Source organism: Pongo abelii, chromosome 18 (assembly GCF_028885655.2).
Source record: "Pongo abelii isolate AG06213 chromosome 18, NHGRI_mPonAbe1-v2.0_pri, whole genome shotgun sequence".
In the NCBI taxonomy this organism is placed as follows: Eukaryota; Metazoa; Chordata; class Mammalia; order Primates; family Hominidae; genus Pongo; species Pongo abelii.
In genome coordinates this window covers 31677500-31705341 of record NC_072003.2, presented here as the reverse complement: position 1 = coordinate 31705341, position 27842 = coordinate 31677500, and the positions used below count along the sequence as shown (strand labels likewise).

The window sequence follows — 27842 nt, the reverse complement described above, 5'->3', positions numbered from 1 at the left end:
TCCAGCCTGGGCAACAGAGCAAGACTCCATCTCAAAAAAAAAAAGACTCAGTGAAGGCATCACTTGAGAGACCACACCCCAGAAAGAATGGTTTGGGTTTTTTACCCCTCCCAGAGGCTGGGATTCTTTTTTATAGCATGCACACTATTATCTTTTTTTTTTTTTTTGAGACAGAGTCTCACTCCTATTGCCCAGTCTAGAGCGCAATGGCGCGATCTCGGCCCACTGCAACCTCCACTTCCTTGGTTCAAGAAATACTGCTGTCTCAGCCCCCTGAGTAGCTAGGATTACAGGCATGGGCCACCACGCCTGGCTAATTTTGTATTTTAGTAGAGACAGGGTTTCTCCATGTTGGTCAGGCTGGTCTCGAACTCCTGATCTCGGGTGATGCGCCTGCCTTGGCCTCCCAAAGTGCTGGGATTACAGGCGTGAGCCACCTTGCCCAGCCAACACTGCTGTCTTAATGAGAGACCATTATTGTAGTGCTTTTTCTCTCATAGCCAGAATACAAGTCAGAATCAAAGAGAGATATTAGATCTCGTTCTTCTCGCTGTTTTTTTCTTTTCTTTTCTTTTCTTTTCTTTTTTTTTTTTGAGACAAAGTCTTGCTCTGTCGCCCAGGCTGGAGTGCAGTGGTGCGATCTCGGCTCACTGCAAGCTCCACCTCCCAGGTTCACGCCATTCTGCCTCAGCCTCCCAAGTAGCTGGGACTCCAGGCGCCCGCCACCACACCTGGCTAATTTTTTTGTGTTTTTAGTAGAGACGGGGTTTCACCGTGTTAGCCAGGATGGTCTTGATCTCCTGACCTCATGATCCGCCTGCCTTGGCCTCCCAAAGTGCTGGGATTACGGGCGTGAGCCACTGTGCCCGACCTTTTTTTTTTTTTGAGACAGACTCTCACTCTGTCGCCCAGGCTGGAGTGCCGTAGCTCACTGCAACCTCCGCCTTCTGGGTTCAAGCGATTCTTGTGCCTCAGCCTCCCAAGTAGCTGACCGCCACATCTGGCTAATTTTTTTTTTTTTTTTTTGATGGAGTCTCGCTCTGTCGCCAGGATGGAATGCAGTGGCGCCATCTTGGCTCATTGCAGTCTCTGCCTCCCGGGTTCAAGCGATTCTTGTGCCTCAGCCTCCCGAGTAGCTGGGTTTACAGGCACGCGCCACCACACCCAGCTAATTTTTTTTTTTTGTACTTTTAGTAGAGACGGGGTTTCACCAGGTTGGCCAGGATGGTCTTGACCTCCTGACCTTGTGATCTGCCCACCTCGGCCTCCCAAAGTGCTGGGATTACAGGCGTGAGCCACTGTGCCCGGCTGACGCCCGGCTAATTTTTTTTTTTTTTTTTTTTTTTGAGATGGAGTTTCACTCTTGTCCCCAGGGCTGGAGTGCAACGGCACTATCTTGGCTCACTGCAACCTCTGCCTCCTGGGTTCAAGTGATTCTCCTGCCTCAGCCTCCTGAGTAGCTGGGATTACAGGCATGCGCCACCACGCCCGGCTAATTTTTGTATTTTTAGTAGAGAGAGGATTTCACCATGTTGGTTAGGCTGGTCTCGAACCCCTGACCTCATGATCCAACCTCCTCAGCCTCCCAAAGTGTTGGGATTACAGGCGTGAGCCACCGCGTCTGGCCACCCAGCTAATTTTTGCATTTTTAGTAGAGATGGGGTTTCGCCATGTTGGCCAGGCTGGTCTCAAACTACTGGCTTCAAGTAATCTGACTGTCTTGACCTCCCATAGTGCTGGGATTACAGGTGTGAACCACCACACCTGACCAAAAAATTTTTTTTGTTAAAGACAAAGTCTCATTCTGTCACCCAACCTGGAGTACAGTGGTGCAATTATGGCTCACTGCAGCCTTGAACTTCTGGGCTTGAGCAATCCTCCTGCCTCAGCCTCCCAAGTAGCTAGGACTACAGATGCGTGCCACCACGCCTGGCTAATTTTTGTATTTCTTTTTTTTTGGTGGGGGCGTGGACAGGTTCTGGCCATGTTGCCCAGGCTGTTCTCAAACTCCTGCCCTCAAACCATCCTCCCATCTCAGCTTCCCAAAGTGTGGGGATTACAGGTGTGAACCACCTCGCCCAGTCTCACTATTCTACCAAATAACCCACTTGCAGATTTTTTGTTTCCTGTCTTGGTAAGTTTGAGCTCTGCTGACTTGGAAGCCTTAGTCCTCAAGGGAGGAATTCTTCCATCAGGGACACAACAATGATACCATTGAATTGGAAAATGAGACTGCCACCTGGTCGTGTTGGACTTTTTAGGCCACTGAACCAACCGCAGAAAATGGGGTTACTCTACTGGCTGGAGTTATTGATCCTTATGACCAGGAGGAAACTGGGTTGCTGCCATACCATGGGGGTAAGGATGATGTGTCTGAACCCCGGGTTTCTCTGGAGTGCCTCTTACTATTTCTATGCCCAATAATGCATGTTACTGAAAAACTGTGGTAACTAAAAGAAGGTAGGACAATGCGGACCCTTCAGGAATGAAGCTTTGCCTCATCCTACCAGGTAAAAAGCCCAATTACCGGGGCCCAAGGATTTTTGGATACTTAAAGAAGGAACCATAGTTACCAATTATGGGCTCATGACCAATTACAGAAATGAGGATCTTGGAAGCTTGTCATATTTCCTTTTTGCTTTTTTTTTTTTTTTGAGACGGAGTCTCACTCTGTCGCCCAGGCTGGAGTTCAGTGGCTCCATCTCGGCTCACTACAACCTCTGCCTCCTGGGTTCAAGCAATTCTCCTGCCTCAGCCTCCTGAGTAGCTGGGATTACAGGCATGTGCCACCATGCTTGGCTAATTTCTGTATTTTTTAGTAGAGACAGAGTTTCACCATGTTGGCCAGGCTAGTCTCAAACTCCTGACCTCAAGTGATCCGCCTGCCTTGGCCTCCCAAAGTCCTGAGATTACAGGCGTGAGCCACCGCACCTGGCCCCTTTTTGCATAATATAGTCATGTCTTTATTTGTACATGCTAGCCATCTTTTTTTTTTTTATTTGGTCCATAGGCATTTTATTTGTAAGTATGTATTACATCTCTAGAAAAAGAGTCCCAGGATTTCGCTTCCTGTGTGTTTTCGTCTTGCTTCTTCATGGTCCATGATGCCAGCTGAGGTTGTCAGTACAATGAAACCAAACTGGCGGGATGGAAGCAGATCATTCTGCCATTTTTCTAGATCTTTGCACATCACATCTGGGGCTGATCCCACGTTGAGCCTGCCTGTGAGGTTTACAATAATTTTCCCAGCTGTATGATCATCAGTGATTTCAAATTCGCCCATGTAACCATGCTTCATCATCACAGTTAGAAACCGGACAATGACTTTGGAGAACGGCCTAATAAGAACCTGGCATTTTGCCTCTCTTTTTGGCATTGTTGATGTTCTTTTTTTTTTTTTTTTTTTTTGAGACGGAGTCTCACTCTTTCTCCAGGCTAGAGTGCAGTGGTGCGATCTCGGCTCACTGCAACCTTTGCCTCCCGGGTTCAAGCGATTCTCCTGCCTCTGCCTCCCACGTAGCTAGGATTACAGGCGTGCGCCACCACGCCCAGGTAATTTTTGTATTTTTAGTAGAGACAGGGTTTCACCATGTTGGCCAGGAAGGTCTTGATCTCTTGACCTCATGATCTGCCTGCCTCAGCCTCCCAAAGTGCTGGGATTACAGGCGTGAGCCACCGCGCCCAGCCTGTCGATATTCTTGAGAGCATCAGCCAGGACAGTCATATGCACCATTTTGGTGGCAGGGGAAGATGGCGGAAAGAGCTTTCTGTTTTTTCTCTCCTCGTTTTTATTTTTTATACAAGTTATTGGAGGTTAGCTCTACAATTCGGCCTTTAGGTAGCAGAATATTCAAGACTATGACTTAATTTGAGGAGTAATTAAAATAGCCAGCAACTGGTGCAATGACCATTATGACAGCGAGTCTCATTTTGGGGAAACAGTGAGAACTTTCCTTGTATGAAGGATAACTATCTCTCTTTTTAGTTTTTTGTTTTTAATTTTTGTGGGAACATAGTAGGTGTGTATATTTACGAGGTACATGAGATGTTTTGATACAGGCACACAATGCATAATAATCACATCAGGGTAAATGTGGTATCCAGCACCTCCAGCATTTATCCTTCGTGTTACAAAGAATCAAATTAAACTCTTTTAGATTTTGTTTTTTGTTTTTTGTTTTGTTTTGTTTTTTGAGACAGAGTTTCACTCTTGTCACCCAGTCTGGGGTGCAATGGCGCGATCTCGGTTCACTGCAATCTCTGCCTCCGGGTTCAAGTGATTCTCCTGCGTCAGGCTCCCAAGTAGCTGGGATTACAGGCATGCACCACCACACCCAACTAATTTTGTATTTTTAGTAGAGATTTCTCCATGTTGGTTAGGCTGGTCTCAAACTCCCAACCTCAGGTGATGCGCCCACCTCAGCCTCCCAAAGTTCTGGGGTTACAGGCGTGAGCCACCATGACCAGCCTTTTTTTTTTTTTTTTTTTTTGAGATGGAGTCTCACTCTGTCACCCAGGCTGGAGTGCAGTGGTGAGATCCTGGCTCACGGCATCCTCTGTCTTCCAGGTTTTTTGTTTGTTTGTTTGTTTGTTTTGAGATAGTCTTGCTCTGTTGCCCAGCCTGGAGGGCAATGGCGCAATCTCGGCTCACTGCAACCTCCGCCTTGCATGTTCGAGCGATTCTCCTGCCTCAGCCTCCTGAGTAGCTGGGATTACAGGCATGCGCCACCCCGCCTGGCTAATTTTTGTATTTTAAGTAGAGACGGGGTTTCACCATGTTGGTCAGGCTGGTCTCGAACTCCTGACCTCGAATTCCTGCCTTGGCCTCCCAAAGTGCTGGAATTACAGGCGTTAGCCACCACACCCAGCCTCTGCCTTCCAGGTTTAAGCAATTCTCCTGTCTCAGCCTCCCGAGTAGCCGGGGGATTACAGGCACCCACCACCACACCTGGCTGATTTTTGTATTTTTAGTAGAGACGGGGTTTCACCATGTGGGTCAGGCTGGTCTCGAACTCCTGACCTCAAGTGATCCACCCACCTCGGCCTCCCAAAGTGCTGGGATGACAGGCGTGAGCCACCACGCCCGGCCCTGTTTTAGTTATTTTTAAATGTACAATAAATTATTGTTGACTGTAGTCACCCTGTTGTGCTATCAAGTAATTTTTTTTAATCTTTTGTTTTTTTTTTTTTGACAGGGTCTCTCTGTGTTACTCAGGCTGGAGTGCAGTGGCACGATCTCTGCTCACTGCAGCCTTGACCTCCCAGCAGGCTCAAGCAATCCTCCTGCCTCGTCCTCCCGAGTAAATGGGACTACAGGCGTGCGCCACCACACCCAGCTAAGATCTTTTTTAAAATGCTTAATCCAGAAGTCATTACAAACAAATACTAGATCTTATTTGTTCTATCTAAATATATTTCTGTACCCATTAACCATTCTGCCTTCCCCACCTCCATTACCCTTCCCAATCTCTGGTAACCATCCTTCTACTTTCTGTCTCCAGGAGTTCAACTGTTTTTCATTTTTGGCTCCCACAAATAAGTGAAAACTTTTGAAGCTTGTCTCTGTGCCCACCTTATTTCACTTAGCATCATGACCTCGAGTTCCATTCATGTTGTCACATATGACAGGATCTCATTCTTTTTTATGGCTGAATAGTACTCCATTACATATATGTACATTTTCTTTATCCACTCATCTGTTTCTTGGGGTTTTTTCTGTTTTTGTTTTGAGATGGAGTCTCCACCTGTCACACAGGCTGGAGCGCAGTGGCATGGTCTTGGCTCACTGCAACCTCTGTCCACCTCCCAGGCTCAAGCGATTCTCCTGCCTCAGCCTCCCGAGTAGCTGGGACTACAGGCGCCCGCCACCAGGCCTGGCTAATTTTCGTATTTTTAATAGAGATGGAGTTTCACCATGTTGGCCAGGCTGGTCTCGAACTCCTTACCTCAAGTGATCTGCCTGCCTCAGCCTCCCAAAGTGCTGGGATTACAAGCGTGAGCCACCATGCCCGGCCAATTTTTACTATTTTTATGTTTTATTTCCAAAAGCTTTGAACGAATTTTACTATTTATGTGCAAATTCTTTTTTTTTTTTTTTTTGAGACGGAATTTCACTCTTGTTGCCCAGGCTGGAGTGCAATGGCACAATCTCGGCTCATCGCAACCTCCGTCTCCCGGGTTCAAGCGATTCTCCTGCCTCAGACTCCCAAGTAGCTGAGATTACAGGCATGCACCACCATGCCAAGCTAATTTTGTATGTTTAGTAGAGATGGGGTTTCTCCATGTTGGTCAGGCTGGTCTTGAACTCCTGACCTCGGGTGATCCGCCCACCTCGGCCTCCCAAAGTGCTGGGATTACAGGTGTGAGCCACCGTGCCCGGGGTTCAAATTCTTTATTTTGAAACAATTTCAAATGTACAGAGATGTTAAAAGGCTAGTGTTTCCAGGAAAGTCTAGAACGTCAGGATAACATTTACCCAGATTCACCAGTTGTTAATATTTTGCCACATTTGCATTCTCTCTTTCTGTGTATATGATACACATATATATATATACTTTTTTGGAAACCTTGTGTGTATGTGTGACAGAGTCTCATTCTGTTGCCAGGCTGGAGTGCAGTGAGGAGATCTCGGCTCACTGCAATCTCCGCCTCCCGGGTTCAAGCGATTCCCCTGCCTCAGCCTCCTGAGTAGCTAGAACTACAGGCGCGCACCACTACGCCTTGCTAATTTTTTGTATTTTAGTAGAGACGGGGTTTTTCACCATGTTGGCCAGGCTGGTCTCGAGCTCCTGACCTCAAGTGATCCATCCCCCTCAGCCTCCCAAAGTGCTGGGATTACAGGCATGAGCCACCACACCTGGCCTTTTGGAAACATTTGAGAGTAGGTTGCATCTATCACACTCCCTTGCCCCATCATACTTCTTTGTATATTTACTAAGAATATACCCTGGGCTGGGCTTGGTGGCTCACGCCTGTAATCCCAGCACTTTGGGAGGCCAAGGTGGGCAGATCACTTGAGGTCAGGAGTTCAAGACCAGCCTGGCTAATGTGGTGAAACCCCGTATCTACTAAAAATACAAAAATTAGGCCAGGCGCAGTGGCTCATGCCTGTAATCCCAGCACTTTGGGAGGCTGAGGCAGGTGGATCACCTGAGGTCAGGAGTTCAAGACCAGCCTGACTAACATGGAGAAACCCCTTCTCTACTAAAAAATACAAAATTAGCCAGGCGTGGTGGCACATGCCTGTAATCTCAGCTACTCAGGAGGCTGAGGCAGGAGAATCACTTGAACCCAGGAGGCGGAGGTTGCAGTGAGCCGGGATCTCACCACTGCACTGCAGCCTGGGTGACAAGAGGGAGGGAGACTCTGTCTCAAAAAACAAAAAACAAAACAAAACAAAAAAACACCCTCACCAGGCATGGTGGCTCATACCTGTGATCCCAACACTTTGGGAGGCAGAGGCAGGTGGATAGCTTGAGGCCAGCAGTTCAAGACCAGCAGGGGCAACACAGCAAAACCCCATCTTTACCAAAAGAAAAAAAAAAAAAACAAGAAACAAAAAATTAGCTGGGCGTGGTGGTGCACACCTATAGTTCCAGCCACAACTACTTGGGAGACTGAGGTGGGAGGATCTCTTGAGTCTGGGAGGTGGAGGCTGCATTGAGCCAAGACCCCATTGTTGCACTCCAGCCTGGGTGACAAGAGTGAGACCCTGTCTCAACAACCACAAAAAAGAGTACATCCTTCCATATCTCCAGTAGAGTCATGACACATTCAGGAAATTTATTATGGATGCAATACTTTGTAGTCTATATTCCAAATTTATCAATTTTCCCCATACTGTCTGTTTTGTTTTTATTTTGAGATAGGGTCTCGCTCTGTCACTCAGGCTGGAGTGCAGTGGTGAGATCACGGCTCACTGCAGCCAGGACCTCCTGAGCTCAAGCTATCCTCATTTTCCCCCATCCCCCCATCACAGGTAACCAATTTGATGAGTTTCTGGTTTATGCTTTTTCTTGGCAAAAACCTGCAGATACATTTATGTCTTCATATTTCCCCTTCTTCCTTATACAAGAGGTAGCACAGTATACAAAAGGTAGCACAGTCTTTTGAAGTTTGCTTTTTCTTTTTTCTTTTTTTTTTTGAGATGGAGTCTGGCTCTGTCGTCCAGGCGGGAGCGCAGTGGCATGATCTCGGCTCACTGCAACCTCCACCTCCCAGGTTCAAGCGATTCTTCTGCCTCAGGCTCCCGATTAGCTGGGACTACAGGTGTGAGCCACCACACCCAGCTAATTTTTGTATTATTAGTAGAGACAGGGTTTCACCATATTGGCCAGGCTGGTCTCGAACTCCTCACCTCGCGATCCAACCATCTTGGCCTCCCAAAGTGCTGGGATTACAGGCGTGAGCCACTGAGCCCGGCCATAGTGATATAATTTTTAAATTGCATACGGTAAGACAACATTTCCGTTGTTACCCAACGACTTAGTGAGGGGGTGGGTGCCAGCCACTGAGCTAGGCATGAGGGATAGAGAAATGCCCTTTATGACCTCAAATTCCAAAAGAAAGGTGAGACAAATATAAACAAAAACAATACACTGCTCTGGGAGCCCAGAGGAGGGACTCAGTAATAGAGGATGTTCCAAAGAACTGATACTTAGGCTTGAAGAACGAGAAAGTAGAGAATTGTAAGAGAATTCTATGTGAACAGTGCTTGTATGGAAGAGTTGAATAAGGGTGTTACAGTAGGTAGCTAGTGAGACATGAGCTGGGTAGGAGTGCTGCCCCAACCCCACCACCAGGAATGTCAGGCAACCATCAGGTGATGGTCAGGTGGTTGTTAAACTTGTCTCTAAAATAGTAATTGGTTGCAGCCAGCACCAGGAAAAGGCAGTCTCCAAATAGATGGAAAACACTTGAAACTGATGATCAGCAGCTTCTCGATAAGATCTCAGAAGTTGGGTAAGTGGGCTCAAGCTTGTGCACCAAGAGGCAAAATGGCGGAGTTTAATGGTACATGCCCTTCCTCCAGGAATGCTAGACCTGTAAGGGAAGAACGCCTCAAGTGAGCATGTGCACTTCAGTATACTGAACACACTGTGCTTGCGGCCCCTCCAAGTGCTGGCAGACCACTGTGCATGTGGACAGCCCGTGCCAAGGTAGGAATCAGGGGAGAAGAGATGCAAACCGTAAACCCCTGGAAGCATGCCAATGTATGAAACCCCAAGTCAAAGGTCAAACCAGGGACTTGAATCTGTCAAGTCATTCACGCCTGGCCCTCTTCCAAGTGTACTTTACTTCCTTTCATTCCTGCTCTAAAACTTTTTAATAAACGTTCACTCCTGCTCTACTTGCCTGTCTCTCCCTCTGCCTTATGCCCCTTGGTGGAATTCTTTCTTCTGAGGAGGCAAGAATTGAGGTTGCTGTAGACCCCATGCAAATTAGCTGCCACTAGCAAGGGCAAGGCAAGCTATGGAGAAAGAAGTTTCATGGGGCTAAAACTCAGAATTTGAGTGTGGAGCAGGATGGGGTAGATGGAAGGGGGTTAGAGTGCTCAGTGCTCACAATCTGTCAATGAGGGTAGAGAGGTGGCATGGCACCAGGTGGTCCAGGTAATGCCAGGAAAAAGCTGGACTGTGTTAGGGAACCCAGGAGACGTGATGGCCTTTAAAACAGCATTTGGGCCGGGCGTGGTGGCTCATGCCTGTAATCCCAGCACTTTCGGAGGCCGAGGCGGGTGGATCACCTGAGGTCGGGAGTTCAAGATCAGCCTGACCAACATGGAGAAACCCTGTCTCCACTAAAAATACAAAATTAGCTGGGTGTGGTGGCGCATGACTGTAATCCCAGCTACTCAAGAGGCTGAGGTAGGAGAAACGCTTGAACCCGGGAGGCGGAGGTTGTGGTGAGCCGAGATCGCGCCATTGCACTCCAGCCTGGGCAATAAGAACGAAACTCCATCTCAAAAACAAACAAAAAAAATCATTTGATCTACTCACCTTACAGATATTTCATTGACTGCCTGCAGTGTGCTAGGGTACTGCAGAGCAAGAAATCAGTCAAGACCCTAATCCTTAGGGAGCTGACATTAGCAGGAAGACAGAATTAAAGGAGCCGTTAGAATACAGTGGGATAAATTGCTCGGCGAGCACACAGGAGGGGAAACTAGCACATCTGAAGGCAGGAGTGAGGCAGAGTGAAGGACTATTACCCAAAGAGTAAGGCAGTGTTGTAGCTAGGTGTGCATGTGTTTGGTGCGGAGGGGCTGGGAAGAGTTCCAATGCTAATATTTAGAGCCAAGAGATTGAGACATTGAGAGTTTCGCTGGGATTAAGACCACATGGACTTAACAGCTCCACTCCATTCTCCACGTTGCAAAGAGTAAACCTTTAAAAATGCAAATCTGACCTCTTTTCACTTGTTTTTTGTTTGTTTTGTGGGGAAGGAGTCTTGCTCTGTCACCCAGGCTGGAGTGCAGTGGTGCGATCTGGGCTCACGGCAACCTCTGCCTCCTTGGTTCAAGTGATTCTCCTGCCTCAGCCTCCTGAGTAGCTGGGATTACAGGCATGCACCACCACGCCTAGCTAATTTTTGCATTTTTAGTAAAGACAGGGTTTCACCATGTTGGCCAGGCTGGTCTCAAACTCCTGACCTCAAACCTCCCAAAGTACTGGGATTACAGACCATGCCCAGCCTCTTTTCACTTTCTTAAATAAGCTCCCCACTGCTTTGAGGATAATGTCCGGGTCCCTTACAAGACTTGGGAGCCTTTAAAACCTGATCCCAGGTTAGCTACCTCTTCCCCCCTTTAATTTTATGCTTAGGACAAGCTGAGTTTTTCTTAGTTTGTCATATCCTATTCCCCTGCCTAGAAACCCATCTCCCCCTGCCCTCTTATCAGTTTTTTTAATAATTTAAAATTTATTTTTTTGTAGAGACGAAGTCTCACTTTGTTGCCTAGGCTGGTCTCAAACTCCTGGCCTTAAACGATCCTTCTGCCTCGGACTCCCAAAATGTTAGTATTACAAGTGTGAGCCACTGCGCCCGGCCCTTCTGTCCATTATCTGGGTCTCCCAAAACTGGATTAAGATTAGGTGTCACTCCCATTTGCTCTTGTAGTGCTCTGTGCTTCACCTACTAGATCTCGTCAAATTCTCTGAATCCACCACTAGCATGAACTCCTCGAGAGCAGAAAGCAGTTTAATTATCCCTGTGTCCAAAACAACTGAATACCCCAATGCCCAACTCATTTTGAATGAATGAAGCTGCCTTCATTGCAGGGTCGGGTGGAGGGTTTTGAACTCCGAACTTTGGCCTTTAGTCTTTGTTATTAAAGATTCAGTTTAAAGATTCATTCTCGGGCATGGAGGAACAATTTAGGTCACAATCACAAAAATTTAAAATAATTTAGGACGAGGCGTAAATTTATCTGCAAAGATCAACACGCTCAAACGAATCACTTTAATGTTCATCAGTCTTTTACTTAAAGCAAACAAGGTGGAGGGTAGCTCCTTGCGAAACCTACCACCTGCCTAAAAGCGGGTGGTCCAGTCCCTGAGATTTTCTTGGCACTTAAGGCCCCGCCCACGGGCCCCCAAGTGGCGGAAGAGCCTCACGCACGACGCGCCGCCTCACACTCCCGCGGAGGCATCGCGACGCAGCGAAGGCGTGGGCGGAGAGGCCGGCCCTTCCTCTGGCGCCTTCGGCTCCTCCCCCAGCGCCTCACACGCTCATTGTGAAGCGACAGCGGTCGCCGGCTTCTAAGGCGGTGTGAGACCTTGAGACCCTAAATCCTTGGCGCGCGTGAGCGCCCGCGCTGCTCCTTACCCACTCCCAGGGCTAGGGGTGCGAGGTTCACCGACTTGATTCTCTCCCTCTTTCCCGCCGGGAGCTAACCGCGCCGGTGTGCGCGGCACCTCGCGCCACTGCTCGCTCCTGCCGCCCCTCCCCCCGGGAGCTCCCACCCTCGCGCTCCTCCCTCTCCGCGCCCCGGCGACGCGCACGCGCGCCAGCCCGGCTCGCGCCCTCTCGCTTTCCACCAGCCCGCGAGACCCCCTCCCCTTCCGCCTCGCGGCGCTTCCTCGCGCCGCGGTCTTCTCTCTCCACCCCCGACACCGCGGGGCTCCCCCCGCCCGCCAACGGCGGGCCCCGGCTGCCCGATCCCTCTCGCTTCCCGCGCTCTCCAGAGGGGCCCCAGCCCCGGCCCCCTCTCTCCCTCCCTTCCCTCTAATTCCCCTTCCGGACGCTGCCATCATGTTGAAGCCTCAGCCGCCACAACAGCCCTCCCAGCCCCAGCAGCCGCCCCCCACGCAACAGGCCGTGGCCCGTCGGCCCCCCGGGGGCACCAGCCCTCCCAACGGCGGCCTCCCGGGGCCGCTGGCCACCTCTGCGGCTCCTCCCGGGCCTCCAACGGCCGCCTCCCCCTGCCTGGGGCCTGTGGCCGCTGCCGGGAGCGGGCTCCGCCGGGGAGCCGAAGGCATCTTGGCGCCGCAGCCGCCGCCGCCGCAGCACCAGGAGAGGCCGGGGGCCGCAGCCATCGGCAGCGCCAGGTGAGAAGGGTGGGCTCCGGGCGAGGGAGCCGCGGCCACCCAGAGGCTGCGGCTCGGTTCTGGCGGGGCGGACCCCGACCCGGCACCGTGAGGGGCACCGGCTGGGTGGGGAGTCCCCGTGAAGCTGGGGGAGGGCCCCCTCAGGTCCGAACAGGTCGGACGGAAAGGGTCCCCGGGCGGCCACCGGAGCACTGAGGGGCCGCGTTCGGCTCTCGGGGCCTAGTCAGGGCTCGCAGCCCCGGCCTTCGGGGAGGCGGGGCGCATCCCGCCGGCGCCGTCGGAACGGGGAGTTGGGGGGGCAAGGAGCTGATCGGGGTCCCCGGTCCCATTACCACGAAGGGTCTCGCGGTCCCCGGCTTCAGCCAATGGGGAGTCTGCCGCGGGAAGGGGTCCCCGGCCGTAGCCAATGGAGGGGGGCGCGCGGCCCACAGTTTGGCCAATGGGGAGGGAGGGACTTGGGAGCGGGTTGCTGCCTCCCCCTTCCCGGTCTGGCCAGTAGGAGGGGAGCGAGGTGGGCGGGGGGACGGAAGGAGGGAGGACTGGGAGGACTGCGGGCCGGGAGCCTCTGGCGCGCGCGCCCCCTTCCCGTACGTGCGCGTGGATGCTCGGTCTCATGACCCGGGCATTCGCGCGCCCCGGGAACACCTAGGGCAGGGGCTAGTTCGTGGAGGGGCTCGTCTGGTGGCAGTGCATGAGTAGTGGAGGCCCTGCTCAGTTTTTCCTGTGCGCGTGTGTGTGTGTGTTAATGGAATTAAGAGTGGCGGCACACGCAGGCGCAGTGGGCTCTGATCGCGGGAGGGGGGGGTTCGAAAAGGCCCGTGGGCTTTAGTGCGCAGGCGCAGACCGGGCGAGGCCTCACGGTGGATGGCTTTTGCGGCTGCGCTGTCCCCCAGCCCCGCCAGCGGCCCCCTTTTCGCCCTCAACCGCCGGTTACATCAGCCAGCGACGAGCAGGGTTACCTGGAGATTGGTGATCCCCGCAGAGTGGGTAACGGGCTGAATGAGTCATGAGGTCGAGGGGATGGGGTGTGGAGGGGATACCCCTCCTCCCACAGTTTGAGGCGTCAGGCTGCTGAAAATGATTGTCTTTTCTGTTTGGGAGGTAATGTACCTGAGCTAGGTAGTTTTAAAGCTGCACTCCTGGAGCTTTTGCCCTCACAGCTGGCGTGGGTTTTTGGTTAATACTGTAGCATTGATCTGTTGGTAGCCTGCAGCCCTAGCCCCTTTCTCGTTGGTTCTTAGAGCAATTGACAACCATTGTTGATCGAGATGTTTTTTGCTGGCATTTGGAGGAAATGTGTTTGCTGGCTTATTAACGTCTATTTCTTTCTTCCTCTACAAGGTGAGAGTTTGAAAATTTTATTTATTGGCCGGGCGCAGTGGCTCACGCCTGTAATGCCAGCACTTTAGGAGGCAAAGGTGGGAGGATCCCTTGAGCCCAGGAGATCGAGACCAGCCTGGGCAACACAGATAGGAAATCCCATCTCTACTAAAAATTAAAAAAAAAAAAAAAAGCCAGGAGTGGTGGTTCGTACCTATAGTCTCAGCCACTCGGGAGGCTGAGGCAGGAAGATCGCTTGAGCCTTGGAGGTTGAGGCTGCAGTGAGCTGAGATCGCGCCACTGCACCCCAGCCTGGGCAACAGAGGGAGACCCTGTCTCAAAAAAAAAAATAGAAAAGAAAACTCTTACTGATTAACGATTTTGTAGTCTAAATCAGCATCATCAGGTGGTATATACTTCTAGGATTTAACATTAATTTCATAGTGGTCTAAGAGGGCTTGAACAAACTTAAGTAATTTGTTGTTTTCTTTTATAGGGGACAGAGCACAGGAAAGGGACCCCCACAGTCACCTGTGAGTGTCTTCTCCTACCCTCTTTAAGATACATAGACCTAAAACATGCATAATGTGGAAATATAGGGCACATTAGGTCTAGATAGAGTCTAAGGTACTCAGGAGGGCTGTGGGCCTAACACACACAAGGCAAAATGAGTAGAGTGCAGCGGGCATTTAGAAAAGAAAATGAGGTGTTGACTGATTACTCCTTTAATTCTCCCTCCTATGTTAACTGTCAGGTGTTTGAAGGCGTCTACAACAATTCCAGAATGCTGCATTTCCTTACAGCTGTTGTGGTAAGTTGGTACTTAACCCCCGGGTTGTTTAAGGAACGTAACGCATCTACTTTCTGGAGACACTCTTCTTATTTTTCCCACACTGCCAGGGCTCCACTTGTGATGTAAAGGTGAAAAATGGTACCACTTATGAGGGTATCTTCAAGACGCTAAGCTCAAAGGTCAGTGTACTCAAATTTAATTATTTTTGGAGTTGCAGAGTAGGAGGAGAATGAAATAGGCTCATTGAAGGTGTCAATTGGGTGGTGTCAGAGTATGCCTTTAGTTGTTTCTGTAGGCCTGTGCTGAATACTGCTGCAGGGAAAAAAGACAAATTTGAGGGCTGGGTACTTTAATGTTAAAATATTTAAGTTTAAATTTTTGTGAGACTTTTGCTAAGTCCTGTGGCCGATGTTGAGGAAACGATGCACTTGGTTCCAAGCGTATTGAGGATGTAGTGTTGTGAAAAGTTTGGGAAGGGTAAAAGAAATCCAGTTCTATTTAAGAGAAATCCAGTTCTATTTTTGCCTTCACCTTTTTTTGAAACTGGCCCGTGGGTGTGGGGAATGGGGTGTTTGTAGTTTGAACTAGCCGTGGATGCTGTGCACCGGAAAGCATCTGAGCCAGCAGGTGGCCCTCGTCGGGAAGACATTGTGGACACCATGGTGTTTAAGCCAAGTGATGTCATGCTTGTTCACTTCCGAAATGTTGACTTCAATTACGCTACTAAAGGTATTGTCCTAGGCTGTTACCTCAGACCTGCTCTGTGTGCATAGAGGACAGAGGGTAGTTTGTGTGCAAGTGGAACATGGTGCTGTGTTTGGTTTGTTTTTTGTTTTTGTTTGTTTGTTTTGCCTTAATGCCTTTTTTTTCTGAGCGAGGTGGGTGGATTTTTCTTCTTAAAAATATGTCTTGATGTCTAATATATAATGGGATGAATTCCTGTCTGTGTTGTGGTTCTTCATATTTTCTTTGCTTGGTTTTTAACTTCTTTTTTCTTTGGAATCATAATCTTGATAGACTTTTTATGCTCTTCTTCTCTTGCCTCCCCACCGCCTGGCCATCCTAACACACAGGCACATGTACTCTGGGCTTCTTAAACTTTGTTCCTGAACTACTTATGGAGAGTGGGGTTGGGGGATATTGGAAAGAAGTCTGTGAAATATAGCCTGACTCCTGATCTTCACCTCTGCCCCCACAGACAAGTTCACCGATTCAGCCATTGCCATGAACTCAAAAGTGAATGGGGAACACAAAGAGAAGGTGCTTCAGCGCTGGGAGGGGGGTGACAGCAACAGCGACGACTATGACCTCGAGTCTGACATGGTATAGCCTCCTTCCCTGAGAACTTGGGAGCTGGACAGACAGAATGGGTTGTTGACAGTGAGGTTCATTTGAAGGGGGAGGGAAATATTTATTGTTGCCCATTGATGGTGGTCAGATAACAAATAGAAAAGTATAGAGAATAGCAAAGTAAAAATATCTATTCTCAGTTGGGTGCAGTGGCTCATGCTTGTAATCACAGCACTTTGGGAGGCCAAGGCTGGTGGGTCACTTGAGGCAAGGAGTTCGAGACCAGCCTGGGCAACATGGTGTCTCAACAAGATGTATAAAAGCTAGCAAGGTTTGGTGGCATGTACCTGTGGTCCCAGCTACTTGGGAGGCTGAGGTGGAAGGATCACTTGAGCCCAGGGAGGTCGAGGCTACAGTGAGCTGTGATCATACCACTCCACTCCAGCCTGGGTGGACCCTGTCACACGCAACAAAACCAAAACATCAACTTACTCTCTTACTATCTATAGTTAACCACTCCTAGCATTTGCATCACGTTATTTTTCATCATAACAAAAAGTATAGATTACAGTGTAGGCCCATTTCTCTTCCCAAAATCAGCTAGTCTGAGGCATTTAAAATCTCTCATGAGGCTGAGCTCAGTGGCTTATGCCTGTAGTCCCAGCTACTTGGGAGGCCAAGGCAAGAGGATCACTTGAGCCCAGGAGTTTGAGGCTGCTGTAAGCTGAGATTGTGCCACTGGACTCCAGTCTGAGCGACAGTGAGGCTGTCTCAAAAAAATAAATAAAAACCGCTCATGAATAGAGCTGAGCGTGGTGGTCCCACACCTGTAGTCCCAGCTACTCAGGAGGCTGAGGTAGGAGAATCATTTGAGGCTTTGGTGCACTATGACTGAATTTGTGAATGGCCACTGTGCTCCAGCCTGGGCATCATAGCAAGACTATCTGTTGAGAAACAAATGTCTTGTGAATGAATATATTATTGTTTTGTTATGTTTAGTTTGTACAAGAATTTGCTTTTCTTGCCTTTTCTAACTTCTCATGGTGATACGTAGATCTAGTTCTTTGCTTCTATTGTTGTGTGCTGTTTTCAAATATCCACACAGACGTGTACACAGCAAATTGTATTTGTCCTTTTCCTTAATCATCTGCATTTGGTTGCCATTATTTTGCTACTAAAAATAGTACCTTGCTGGACTTTTAGAACATATATTACCCATGCACATGTGCCAGAATTTTTCTGGGATGTCTTGGAAATAGAATTGTTAGGTCTTATGACTTTTCAGGTTTACTAGTTATCGCTAATTTCTGCTGCAATTGTTAGTAATTATTAACAGTTGCAGGCCGGGCGTGGTGGCTCACACCAGTAATCCCAGCACTTTGGGAGGCCAAGGCGGGTGGATCACCTGAGGTTAGGAGTTTGAGACCAGCCTGACCAACGTGGAGAAACCCCATCTGTACTAAAAATACAAAATTAGCTGGGCGCGGTGGCACATGCCCGTAATCACAGCTACTCGTGAAGTTGAGGCAGGAGAATCGCTTGAACCCAAGGAGACGGAGGTTGCGGTGAGCCAAGATTGCACCATTGCACTCCAGCCTGGGCAACAAGAGTGAAACTCTGTCTCCAAAAAAAAAAAAAAAATTGCAGTTACTAATTACAATTATTAGTTGATTACTTTTGCCAGCCACATTCCTTTTTTTTTTTTCCACTTTTGTTTTGTCATTTATTTTTGAGACAAGCACTTGCTCTGTTGCCCGGGTTTTTGTTGTAGTTGTTTGTTTGTTTGTTTGTTTGTTTTGGAGACAGGGTCTCGCTCTGTCACTCAGGCTGGAGGCTGGAGTGCAGTGGCTCGATCTCAGCTCACTGCAACCTCTGCCTCCCAGGTTCAAGCGATTCTTCTGCCTCAGCCAGGACTGCAGGCATGCGCCACCACGGATGTCTAATTTTTTATTTTTAGTAGAGACAGGGTTTCACCATATTGGTCAGGTTCATCTCAAACTCCTGACCTCAGGTGATCCACCCACCTCCCAAAGTGCTGGGATTACAGGCATGAGCCACCACGCCCAGCCAGTCACCCAGGCCTGAGCGCAGTGGTGCCATAATAGTTCACTGCAGCCTCAAACTCCTGGGCTCAAGTGATCCTCTCTCCTCAATCTCCTGAGTAGCGAGTAGCTAGGACCCCAGGCATGCACCACCACACCCAGCTGTTTCATTATTTTTTCTAGAGATGGGCTCTTGCTGTGTTGCCCAGGCTGGCCTTAAACTCTTGGCCTCAGGAGAGCCTCCTGCCTCAGCTTCCCAAAGTACTGGGATTACAGGTTGCAGCCACTGTGCCCAGCCAATTTGTTCACATCTTGGGAGTTTTTAACCTGATGGAAGGGAAGTGACTTGTCATTGTTGCTTTTCTTGCTGGGTTTTAAAACCTCCTTCCTCCCTCCCCAGTCCAATGGATGGGACCCCAATGAAATGTTCAAGTTCAATGAGGAGAACTACGGTGTGAAGACTACCTATGATAGCAGTCTTTCTTCTTATACGTGAGTGTCTTGGTGCTTTCCAGGTGATGTGTTGGTGATATGGGGTCACTAAGTGAAGACAGGTTTCCAGGTAGAACATAGTTTTTGCTCATTTTTCTCTGGGTGTCTAGGGTTGCCGTCCCCGCTCCTACTCTGCCTTGTGGAATTCTTCCCTTAAAGGTTTTAAGCGTCTTAAGTGCTCCTCACATTCCCAGATAAGCCTTGGTGCTCTACCTGGGACGTAGTCGGTGCCCGTTACCCAGATGTTGAGTTGAAAGGATTAAATACTTACGTGCCTGAACTGGTGATTGGACTTTTTGAAATGTTTTTCCTTTTTTCCTCTTTTGTCCCCTGGCACTGGGATGGTGGTGGTCTGTGGGTGCTGTCTCAGGGTGCCCTTAGAAAAGGACAACTCAGAAGAGTTTCGTCAGCGAGAGCTGCGTGCGGCCCAGTTGGCTCGAGAGATTGAATCAAGCCCCCAGTACCGCCTGCGGATCGCCATGGAGAACGACGATGGGCGCACTGAAGAGGAGAAGCACAGTGCAGTCCAGCGGCAGGGCTCAGGGCGAGAGAGCCCCAGCTTGGCATCCAGGTGACTGTTGCAAACAGCCAGGACTACTTGGGGCTTCTGGGAATATCCTGGGGCCTGGGCCCAGAGTTGTTGTGTGCTGTGATTTAAGCCTTGTGACCATGTAAAATGTCATACACAGGTTTAGGAGATTGAAGTAAAGCGAGATTATATAATTTGCCTAAAGTAACAAAGCTGAAGCTTGTAGATCTAAAAAAAAAAAAAAATTCAAAATTTTTGGTTTACTTTCCCTTTTTCTCTGTATTCATTTTTATACATGTACTATTTTTTCTTGTAAACGTGAAATATAACTACATTATTTGTGTCTTATAAAAACTGTTCCTGGAACTACAGTGTGATCTACTTTTGTCATAGGTCAGGAGTTGTAGAATTGCGGAGCACTGGCCAGGTTGGTTGGCTCAGAGTTGATGTCACATGAGGTCATAAGTCTGTAGCCACAGAATGTTAAACTAGGGCAGATCTTCAAGTGGGATGGTGCTGGAGCCAGGCAGTGTGTGTATGTTTGGGGGCAGAAGGGGAAGACTTTAGAAGAAGAAATGGCTTTATCTTTCCAAAACGTGGGTTTTGTGGCTACCTGGCCTTATTTGAACTCTTTCCTCAGGGAGGGGAAGTATATCCCTCTGCCTCAACGAGTCCGGGAAGGTCCCCGGGGAGGAGTTCGATGCAGCAGCTCTCGGGGTGGTCGGCCTGGCCTTAGCTCTTTGCCACCTCGTGGCCCTCACCATCTGGACAATAACAGCCCTGGCCCAGGTTCTGAGGCCCGTGGTATCAATGGAGGTGAGTTATGAGGTGACTTTGAGGGGCAGGGCAGGGAAGGGGATGCCAAGGAGGTGTGGGGGTAATTGGAGGGGTTTGGGTGTGTTGGAATGACGCTGCATCGGTGGGAATGTAATAGGTCGTCTGCCTCCTCTGACATTTTCTTCTCAAAAAAAAAAACCAAACAGGTCCTTCCCGCATGTCCCCAAAGGCACAGCGGCCTCTGAGAGGTGCCAAGACTCTGTCTTCGCCCAGTAATAGGCCTTCTGGAGAAACTTCTGTTCCACCTCCTCCTGCAGGTAAAGCTTTAGTAGTGTTGGATGAAGAAACGGATGGAAATTTGTAAAGAGATGTAAATATGTCCATTTGTTACAGTGCTGGAATGGGAGATAATTTTAAGATAGATGTTTTGGGCGTTTGGGGTTTAGTCATATTGGGAAATAGTTCTTCGATTTCCCTAGTGCAGAAATCTTAACCTAGCAATCCATGGGTTGTGTCTGCTCGGCAGACATCTTTTGTTTAGATTTGAATCAGATGCTAAGTTTTTTGTTTTGTTTTTTTTTTTTTTTAAATGGAGTCTCGCACTGTTGCCTGGGCCAGAATACAGTGGCGCCGTCTCAGCTCACTGCAGCCTCCACCCCCCAGATTTAAGCGATTCTCCTGTCTCAGCCTCCCAAGTAGCTGGGATTACAGGCTCCCACCACCACGGCTGGCTAAATTTTTTTGTATTTTTAGTAGAAGCGGGGTTTTACTATGTTGGCCAGGCTGATCTTGAACTCCTGACCTCGTGATCCGCCCACCTTGGCCTCCCAAAGTGCTGGGATTACAGGCGTGAGCCAGCACACCCTGCCAGTTGCTAACTTTTTAAAACAGGCCGAGGTAGGCAGATTGCTTGAGCCCAGGAGTTTAAGACCAGCCTGGGCAACATGGCAAAACCCTTCTGCAAAAAATAAGAAGATTAGCTAGGCGTGATGGCGTGCCCCTGTACTCCCAGCAACTTGAGAGGCTGAGGTGGGGGGATTCGCTTTAGCCCAGGAGGCTGAGGTTGCAGTGAGATGGCATCACACCATTGCACTCCAGTCTGGGGAACAGAGCGATACCCTGTCTCTAAATAAATAAATCAATAGAAGCCGTAGAAAATTTTTAGTTTCTTTTGAATTACAGGAAGTTCTGTCAACTGAGCTTGCCTTGCTGCATAGCTTGAGTTGACTGGAACAGAATCCCAGCCACTACTTTAAGCATTCCAGTCGCCGATGATGCCCATGAGGCTATTTACCTGCTTGTGTTACCTGCCTTGACCTTCTAGACATTTAAGTTGGTGACTCTGGTTGTATAGTGTGTAAACTTTCTTGCTGTTTTGAGTAAGGCCCTTGTACTCACTGCTGTTGACCAGCAGTAACCATCCTACAGCTCCCCCTTTTCTTCCAGTGGGCCGGATGTATCCCCCGCGTTCTCCCAAGTCTGCTGCCCCTGCCCCAATCTCAGCTTCCTGTCCTGAGCCTCCCATCGGCTCGGCAGTGCCAACCTCTTCAGCCTCCATCCCTGTGACCTCATCAGTCTCAGATCCTGGAGTGGGCTCCATTTCCCCAGCTTCTCCAAAGATCTCCCTGGCCCCCACAGATGGTAAGAGCTAGGTGTTTGAGGGCTGTGAATGCATATTTAGTGTGATTTGTGGTTCTGGACAGAAGGACCTTTAGGCATTTCTCTCTACTTGCACAGTAAAAGAACTCTCTACCAAGGAACCTGGAAGAACTCTGGAGCCCCAGGAGCTGGCTCGGATAGCTGGGAAAGGTGAGGGTGGTTTTTTTTCTGCTGAAGATTAATGTTCCTTTGTCTGGGGGAGAGTATTTCAGTTAGGAAGTTTGTTGGAATTCAGAGGCAAACAAGTCTATCAGCCCTTGGATTATAATTTCACTTCTGTGATCCTGAAGAGTTTCTCTTTTTTCTTTGCTTTCTTGTCCTCTGTTCTATTGGCATTGTATAGCCACCTTAGAGAAAGAATGCTTTGTATTTTCTTCTTTTTGACTGTTTTCTCATAGTCCCCGGTCTTCAGAATGAACAGAAACGATTCCAACTGGAAGAACTGAGAAAGTTTGGGGCCCAGTTTAAGGTGAGAGAACTGTGGAAGTGAGCTGGGATATTAGCAGGGTAAAGGGGTTGGGAGTGGTTCGTAGATGAGGCAAAGGACTAGGTAGGGGTCAAAGAGATGAGATCAAGAAAGAATGAAAGAAAGCTGGGCCTAGGGTCTGGGTCAGACTGGACTGTGTGTATTTCTCTCTTCCAGCTTCAGCCCAGTAGCTCCCCTGAGAACAGCCTGGATCCTTTTCCTCCCCGGATCTTAAAGGAGGAGCCCAAAGGAAAGGAGAAGGAGGTTGATGTTCTGTTGACTTCAGAGCCCATGGGGTCTCCTGTCTCCTCCAAGACAGAGTCCGTATCGGATAAAGAGGACAAACCACCCCTGGCATCAGCAGGAGGCACTGAGGGGCCAGAGCAGCCCCCACCACCTTGCCCAAGCCAAACTGGCAGCCCCCCAGTGGGCCTCATCAAGGGAGAAGACAAAGATGAGGGCCCTGTTGCTGAGTGAGTGGAGCGGGGTGGGGCTCTGGGAGGATGGCAGGAGGGATGGGAGCAAGCCGTGAAGATTTACTGTACTTTCTCTCACAGACAAGTAAAGAAATCAACGTTGAACCCTAATGCTAAGGAGTTCAATCCTACAAAGCCTCTGCTGTCTGTGGTGAGCTGGGACGGGAGAATGTGGACTTTGGTTTCTGTAGGGAGACTTGGGCAGTGCTTATAGATGAATAGGGGGAGGAGCACTTCACTTCCAGGACCACTTGCCTGGCAGGCAGTGTGAGGAGATGTCATAAAAATGTAAGGATGGCACCTTTGGGGCTGGCTTGGGGAAAATGGACTCAGGTCTCCAGGTTTGGGTGATGAGGGATCCCAGTGAGTCTGATGAGGGGTTAACAGGCTTTTCTTTGGTTCTTGGCATTTGGCTGAGGGAGTACTGGAGTGGGGTAGTCAGGAACAGAGGCCAGCTGACTTGGCTTGAGCCCCTGTATTTGGAAGGTTTGTGATCTTGGACATCACTTACATTCTCTGCCTCACCTGTAACTTGAGAATACTCATCTCCTCATAGGGTTTAATATGAGGCTTTATCAAGATAAGTGCAGAATATGTGTGGCACCCAGCATTTCACAAATGTTAGCTATTACTGCTCTAGGCATGGCCAGGAGTAGAGGGGAAAATACAAAATAAAATTGTCCTCCCTTGTTTTTGCAGAATAAATCCACCAGTACCCCAACTTCTCCGGGGCCCCGGACTCATTCAACTCCCTCCATCCCGGTGCTGACAGCAGGCCAGAGTGGGCTATACAGCCCCCAGTACATCTCATACATACCTCAGATCCACATGGGACCAGCTGTGCAGGTATGCAGAGAGACTGGCCGGGCCCAGGGTTAGCGGGGTGGGATTTGGTTGTGCTGGTTGAGGGACCAGGTCAGGCCTGTTCTGGGCATTCGTGAGCGAGTCATTCAGCCTCATCTGTGTCCTCATCCCCAGGCACCTCAAATGTATCCATATCCTGTATCCAATTCAGTGCCTGGGCAGCAGGGCAAGTACCGGGGAGCAAAAGGTGAGCAGGGCTGGGAGGGGCAGGCGGCGAGGCTGCCAAGGGCCTACTGGCAGGTGGAGCTTGAGCTCTGCTCTCTTCCTCCTCTTCCAGGCTCCCTGCCTCCGCAGCGCTCGGACCAACACCAGCCAGCCTCAGCCCCGCCAATGATGCAGGCCGCCGCGGCTGCTGGCCCGCCTCTGGTGGCTGCCACGCCCTATTCTTCCTACATCCCCTACAACCCTCAGCAGTTCCCAGGCCAGCCGGCCATGATGCAGCCCATGGCCCACTACCCCTCACAGGTGACTGCGGCCCAGGAGGGCAGTGAGGATCCAGGGCCCCTGCTAGGGATCCCATCTTCTCAAGAGACTTGGGAGCTGGCTAGGGGCGGCAGGTGGCGTTGTGGGTGGGATCGGCCCTGTGTGGGATTGGCGGTGTCAGACTTGGGCTTGAGCCCTGGCTCTGGTGGGACCTGTAACAAGGCATTGGACATCTGTATCTGAAGCGTAGAGGAAATAGTGTCTGCTGGGTGGGATCGTTGTGAAGTTGAATCAATGGGGTGATTGTGAGGAGGCCCAAGCAGTGCTGCGCACACAGTGACTGGCAGGAGGACACCTTCCCAGCTGGCGGCTGTGCCAACCGCTCCTCTCTCTGTCCCACCAGCCGGTGTTTGCCCCCATGCTTCAGAGCAACCCACGCATGCTGACATCGGGCAGCCATCCCCAGGCCATTGTGTCATCCTCTACCCCTCAGTACCCTTCTGCAGAGCAGCCCACCCCCCAGGCCCTTTATGGTGAGTCCTGCGCCTGGTCCCTCTGCTCTGGGCTGTGTGCCAGCCCCCCTCTGGTGTGCTCAGCACTGGTTCTCCCTCTTTCCTGCTGCAGCCACTGTTCACCAGTCCTACCCACACCATGCCACGCAGCTCCATGCCCACCAGCCGCAGCCAGCTACCACACCTACTGGAAGCCAGCCGCAGTCCCAGCATGCGGCCCCCAGTCCTGTCCAGGTGCCTGCCGTGGGGGGTGCTGAGTGGTCCTGGTGCAGGAATGGGTGGCCGGAAGAGGGGATAGAGCTAGGGGTCATTTCTGTGTGGCGAGGACCGGGGGCCAGCGAGTTTCTGGCCTGGGTGGCACTCAACCTTCCCCTTCCCAACAGCATCAGGCGGGGCAGGCCCCACACTTGGGCAGTGGACAGCCACAGCAGAATCTGTACCACCCAGGGGCCCTGACAGGCACGCCGCCCTCTCTGCCACCGGGACCTTCTGCCCAGTCCCCTCAGAGCAGCTTCCCCCAGCCAGCCGCTGTGTATGCCATCCACCACCAGCAGCTGCCCCACGGCTTCACCAATATGGCCCATGTTACCCAGGTAAGAGCCTAGCTGTCCCACTTCGGGGTCTGTTTGCCAGGGCCCATCTGCCATGGGGACCATCCCATTCCCAAGTCCCTGGTGCCACCCTTGCCATAGTGCTCCCTAACTCTGGCTGTCAGAGTCTGTTTCAGGATTCTGTGGTCTTTCTGGCTACTTCTTTGTTCTCCACAGGCCCATGTCCAAACTGGAATCACAGCAGCCCCGCCCCCTCACCCTGGGGCTCCCCACCCGCCCCAGGTGATGCTGCTGCACCCACCCCAGAGTCATGGGGGGCCCCCCCAAGGCGCGGTGCCCCAGAGTGGGGTGCCTGCACTCTCAGCTTCCACACCCTCACCCTACCCCTACATCGGACACCCCCAAGGTGAGCAGCCTGGCCAGGCGCCTGGATTTCCAGGAGGAGCCGATGACAGGATTCGTGAGTTCTCATTAGCTGGGGGAATTTGGCATGGAAGAGCTGAGGGGCTGCAGGTGGGGCAGGATGCACGGGTTCTGGGTGGGGAGTGAGGGGTCTTGGAGGCAGGGCTGTCCCACAGGGCGCCCGCCGACCTGCACCTGTCTGTGAAGTATGTAGGGTGGGCAGAAGCCACAGTCGCCGCCGCCAGGGGCTTGCTCCTGGCTCTGTCCTTTGCTTCCCTCCGTCCTCGCTCAGTTGTGATCCAGCAGCCCCCCTCCCCACTGCCTCCCCAGCTCTCAGTGACCCCGACTGTCTCCTGACTTAGCCGAGGTAAGGTCAGTGCAGCAGACAGGGCCAGACTGGGGTGTGGGGGGCTGAGCTGGGCACATGAGTGAGGGCTCTGGCTTACTGGGAAACAGCGATTGACCTGTGCTTCTGACAGCCCCCGAGACACCTTGAGGAGGCCGCTCCTTCCCAGACACACCCCCACGCCCCCACTGGACGGCATTGGAGGAAGGGACAGCTGCTTGGGTTCTAATGCTCCTGCTCTCTTCTCTTTCCCCTCCAACCAGTTCAATCTCATCCCTCCCAGCAGCTCCCCTTCCACCCCCCGGGGAACTGAAGATTGTCCTGGCCGCGACCTGAGACCTCCATGAGTGGAGGGAAGAGTGATCTATGTCTCTTCCCCCAGCAGCTCGGACCACTCCCAGCCCCCTATCCCCCCATTCCCCAGGGGAGCTGGGGAATTCCTGCCAAGCACCTTGAATGGGAGGGGCCTCACAGAGGGCAGGGCCAGGGTCCAGCAGGGGTGGGGGGTTCCTGCTCTGCCCCTGCCTGTCGCCACCCAGTCTTGCCCTCCCATCCTCTCATCTATTCCCCCGCTGGAGACGAAAGATCTTTTATTTTCTATTATTTATAACTTCAGACTTGGGCCCCCTGTTCTTTCTTTCCCATTAACTTGAGTGACCTGTGTGAGAGACAGACAGATGCCCCACGAGGATGGCTGGACAAGGACTTTTACTTTTTATTACATAAAAATATTAAAAAATAAATAAAAAAAATAAAATTTTAAACTAACTTAACCTGTCTGGAGTTTCCTCCTTGGAGACTAGAGTGGGGTGACAGCTGTCAGTCTTTTGTGGCATTGGTAGGTGCTGCATTGTCACCTGTTCCTTCACCTCCATGTAAAAATCGTGTCCAGTGGCCAGCCATGGTGGCTCACGCCTGTAATCCCAGCACTTTGGGAGGCTGAGGCGGGCAGATCACCAGGTCAAGAGATCGAGACCATCCTGGCCAACTTGGTGAAACCATGTCTCTACTAAAAATACAAAAATTAGCCAGGTGTGATGGGACATGCCTGTAATCCCAGCTACTTGGGAGGCTGAGGCAGGAGAATCACTTGAACCCGGGTGAAACCCCGTCTCTACTAAAAATACAAAAATTAGCCTGGCGTGGTGGGACATGTCTGTAATCCCAGCTACCTGGGAGGCTGAGGCAGGAGAATCACTTGAACCCAGGAAGTGGAGGTTGCAGTGAGCTGAGATCACTCCATTGCACTCCAATGGTGGCGAGTTTTTGAAATCTAGGATGATGGGGAGCCAGATCAGGATCCTATGCCATTGATTTGAAGGTGAGTTCCAGACTTCATGTTGTGAAGTTGTGTAGTTGATGACTGAGGTTCTGGATGACCGGATGGCTAAAAGCACGTGAGATGGGAGTCCCCTTCCCAGGATAGGACAGACCAGTGGCACAGTTCCTGAGGATGCTGTCCCTGACTGGCTCCGGAACTGCTACATAGATAGCTCACCCAGCTGTCTAGTGACTATTTTCTCATCTTGAACTTGGCTTCATCTCAAGGTGTGATTCAAAGTTTCATTTCTAATATGAGTATCTCATGAATTACATACACCTCTTTATGTTGAAGGGTGAATGTTTATGGTCATTGGAATTAAAGTCCTGATGGATGTGCAGCTGACTGTGGATGAGAGCTGTAAAGGTGAAGCTGTTAGTGGGAGAAGAGGGGAGAGGATTGGTTGGGAACTGGGCTTACTGGGGAGCAGGAGCGAAATTAGGCATTATGGGTGGGACAAGAAGATTGAAGCATGGGATGTGAAATGACAGCAGGCTCCAGAGGAGGTAGTTTTTCAAGGAGGTTGAGAATTCTCTCGGAGACTTGACCTTGGTTTCCTTGTCTAAATGGACGCGATTTCACCTTTCCAGGATTTTAAGGAAGTGGCTGGTTCTCAGTGGTAGACGGGTGTTTCAGCTCTCACCAAAGCCAGAGAAAGCTGGCTGAGACCAGGACAGGAAGAGTGAAGGCTACAGTATTGGGGAAGAATCCCAGCGTATGCAGATTTGGAACTTGGTAATAGGTGCACATGGTGGGGTGGAGAGAAGGGATTATTAAAGAGGTTAAAAAAAAAAAAAAAAGGACTTTATGTGGTAGCCACTTGGATGCTAAAGATGGGCAGGGTTGGAGTCCCAAGAGCACTCAGCAGGTAGATGTGGGGTGGTGCAGGAGCTGCAAGGCTTCAGCTGAGCTCAGGATGTTTGAAGTGCAGATGGAGAGACAGGTATCTACTATGAAATATGACCAGTATTACTGAGTAATCTTTCAATTTTTTTTTTTTTTTTTAAGAGACGGAGTCCCATTATGTTTGC

The 27842-nt window shown here is 50.4% G+C and overlaps 1 protein-coding gene across 41 annotated transcripts; it reads left to right on the top strand.

Annotated features, from left to right (window-relative positions):
* Positions 1-11432: 11432 nt before the first annotated feature.
* ATXN2L (ataxin 2 like) lies at positions 11433-26263 on the top strand. 41 transcript variants are annotated; one of them, XM_054533739.1, is made up of 24 exons: positions 11433-12548; positions 14365-14401; positions 14623-14679; positions 14769-14840; positions 15240-15390; positions 15860-15984; positions 18394-18485; positions 18856-19056; positions 19655-19830; positions 19998-20108; positions 21238-21432; positions 21529-21600; positions 21849-21919; positions 22094-22389; positions 22474-22543; positions 23092-23238; positions 23371-23443; positions 23534-23721; positions 24083-24212; positions 24304-24425; positions 24575-24784; positions 24959-25148; positions 25475-25511; positions 25624-26263. In XM_054533739.1, exons 1-23 carry the CDS (start codon positions 12253-12255, stop codon positions 25504-25506), a joined length of 3114 nt encoding a protein of 1037 aa, XP_054389714.1. In that variant the 5' UTR covers positions 11433-12252; the 3' UTR covers positions 25507-25511; positions 25624-26263. The 41 variants fall into 41 exon arrangements, with proteins under 41 accessions (XP_054389714.1, XP_063573303.1, XP_063573302.1 ...); XM_063717233.1 differs by having other exon boundaries at positions 25352-25511; XM_063717232.1 differs by having other exon boundaries at positions 24959-25202; positions 25352-25511.
* Positions 26264-27842: the final 1579 nt, after the last annotated feature.

What these genes read in the sequence shown, in the direction of transcription:
- ATXN2L (XM_054533715.1), top strand. Translation starts at nt 12,253, where the DNA reads ATGTTGAAGCCTCAGCCGCCACAACAGCCCTCCCAGCCCCAGCAGCCG. An exon ending in TGTTCCACCTCCTCCTGCAG is followed by an intron (nt 20,109 to 21,219) that starts GTAAAGCTTTAG and finishes ACCATCCTACAG; the next exon opens with CTCCCCCTTTTCTTCCAGTG. An exon ending in CGGCCCCCAGTCCTGTCCAG is followed by an intron (nt 24,426 to 24,574) that starts GTGCCTGCCGTG and finishes CCTTCCCAACAG; the next exon opens with CATCAGGCGGGGCAGGCCCC.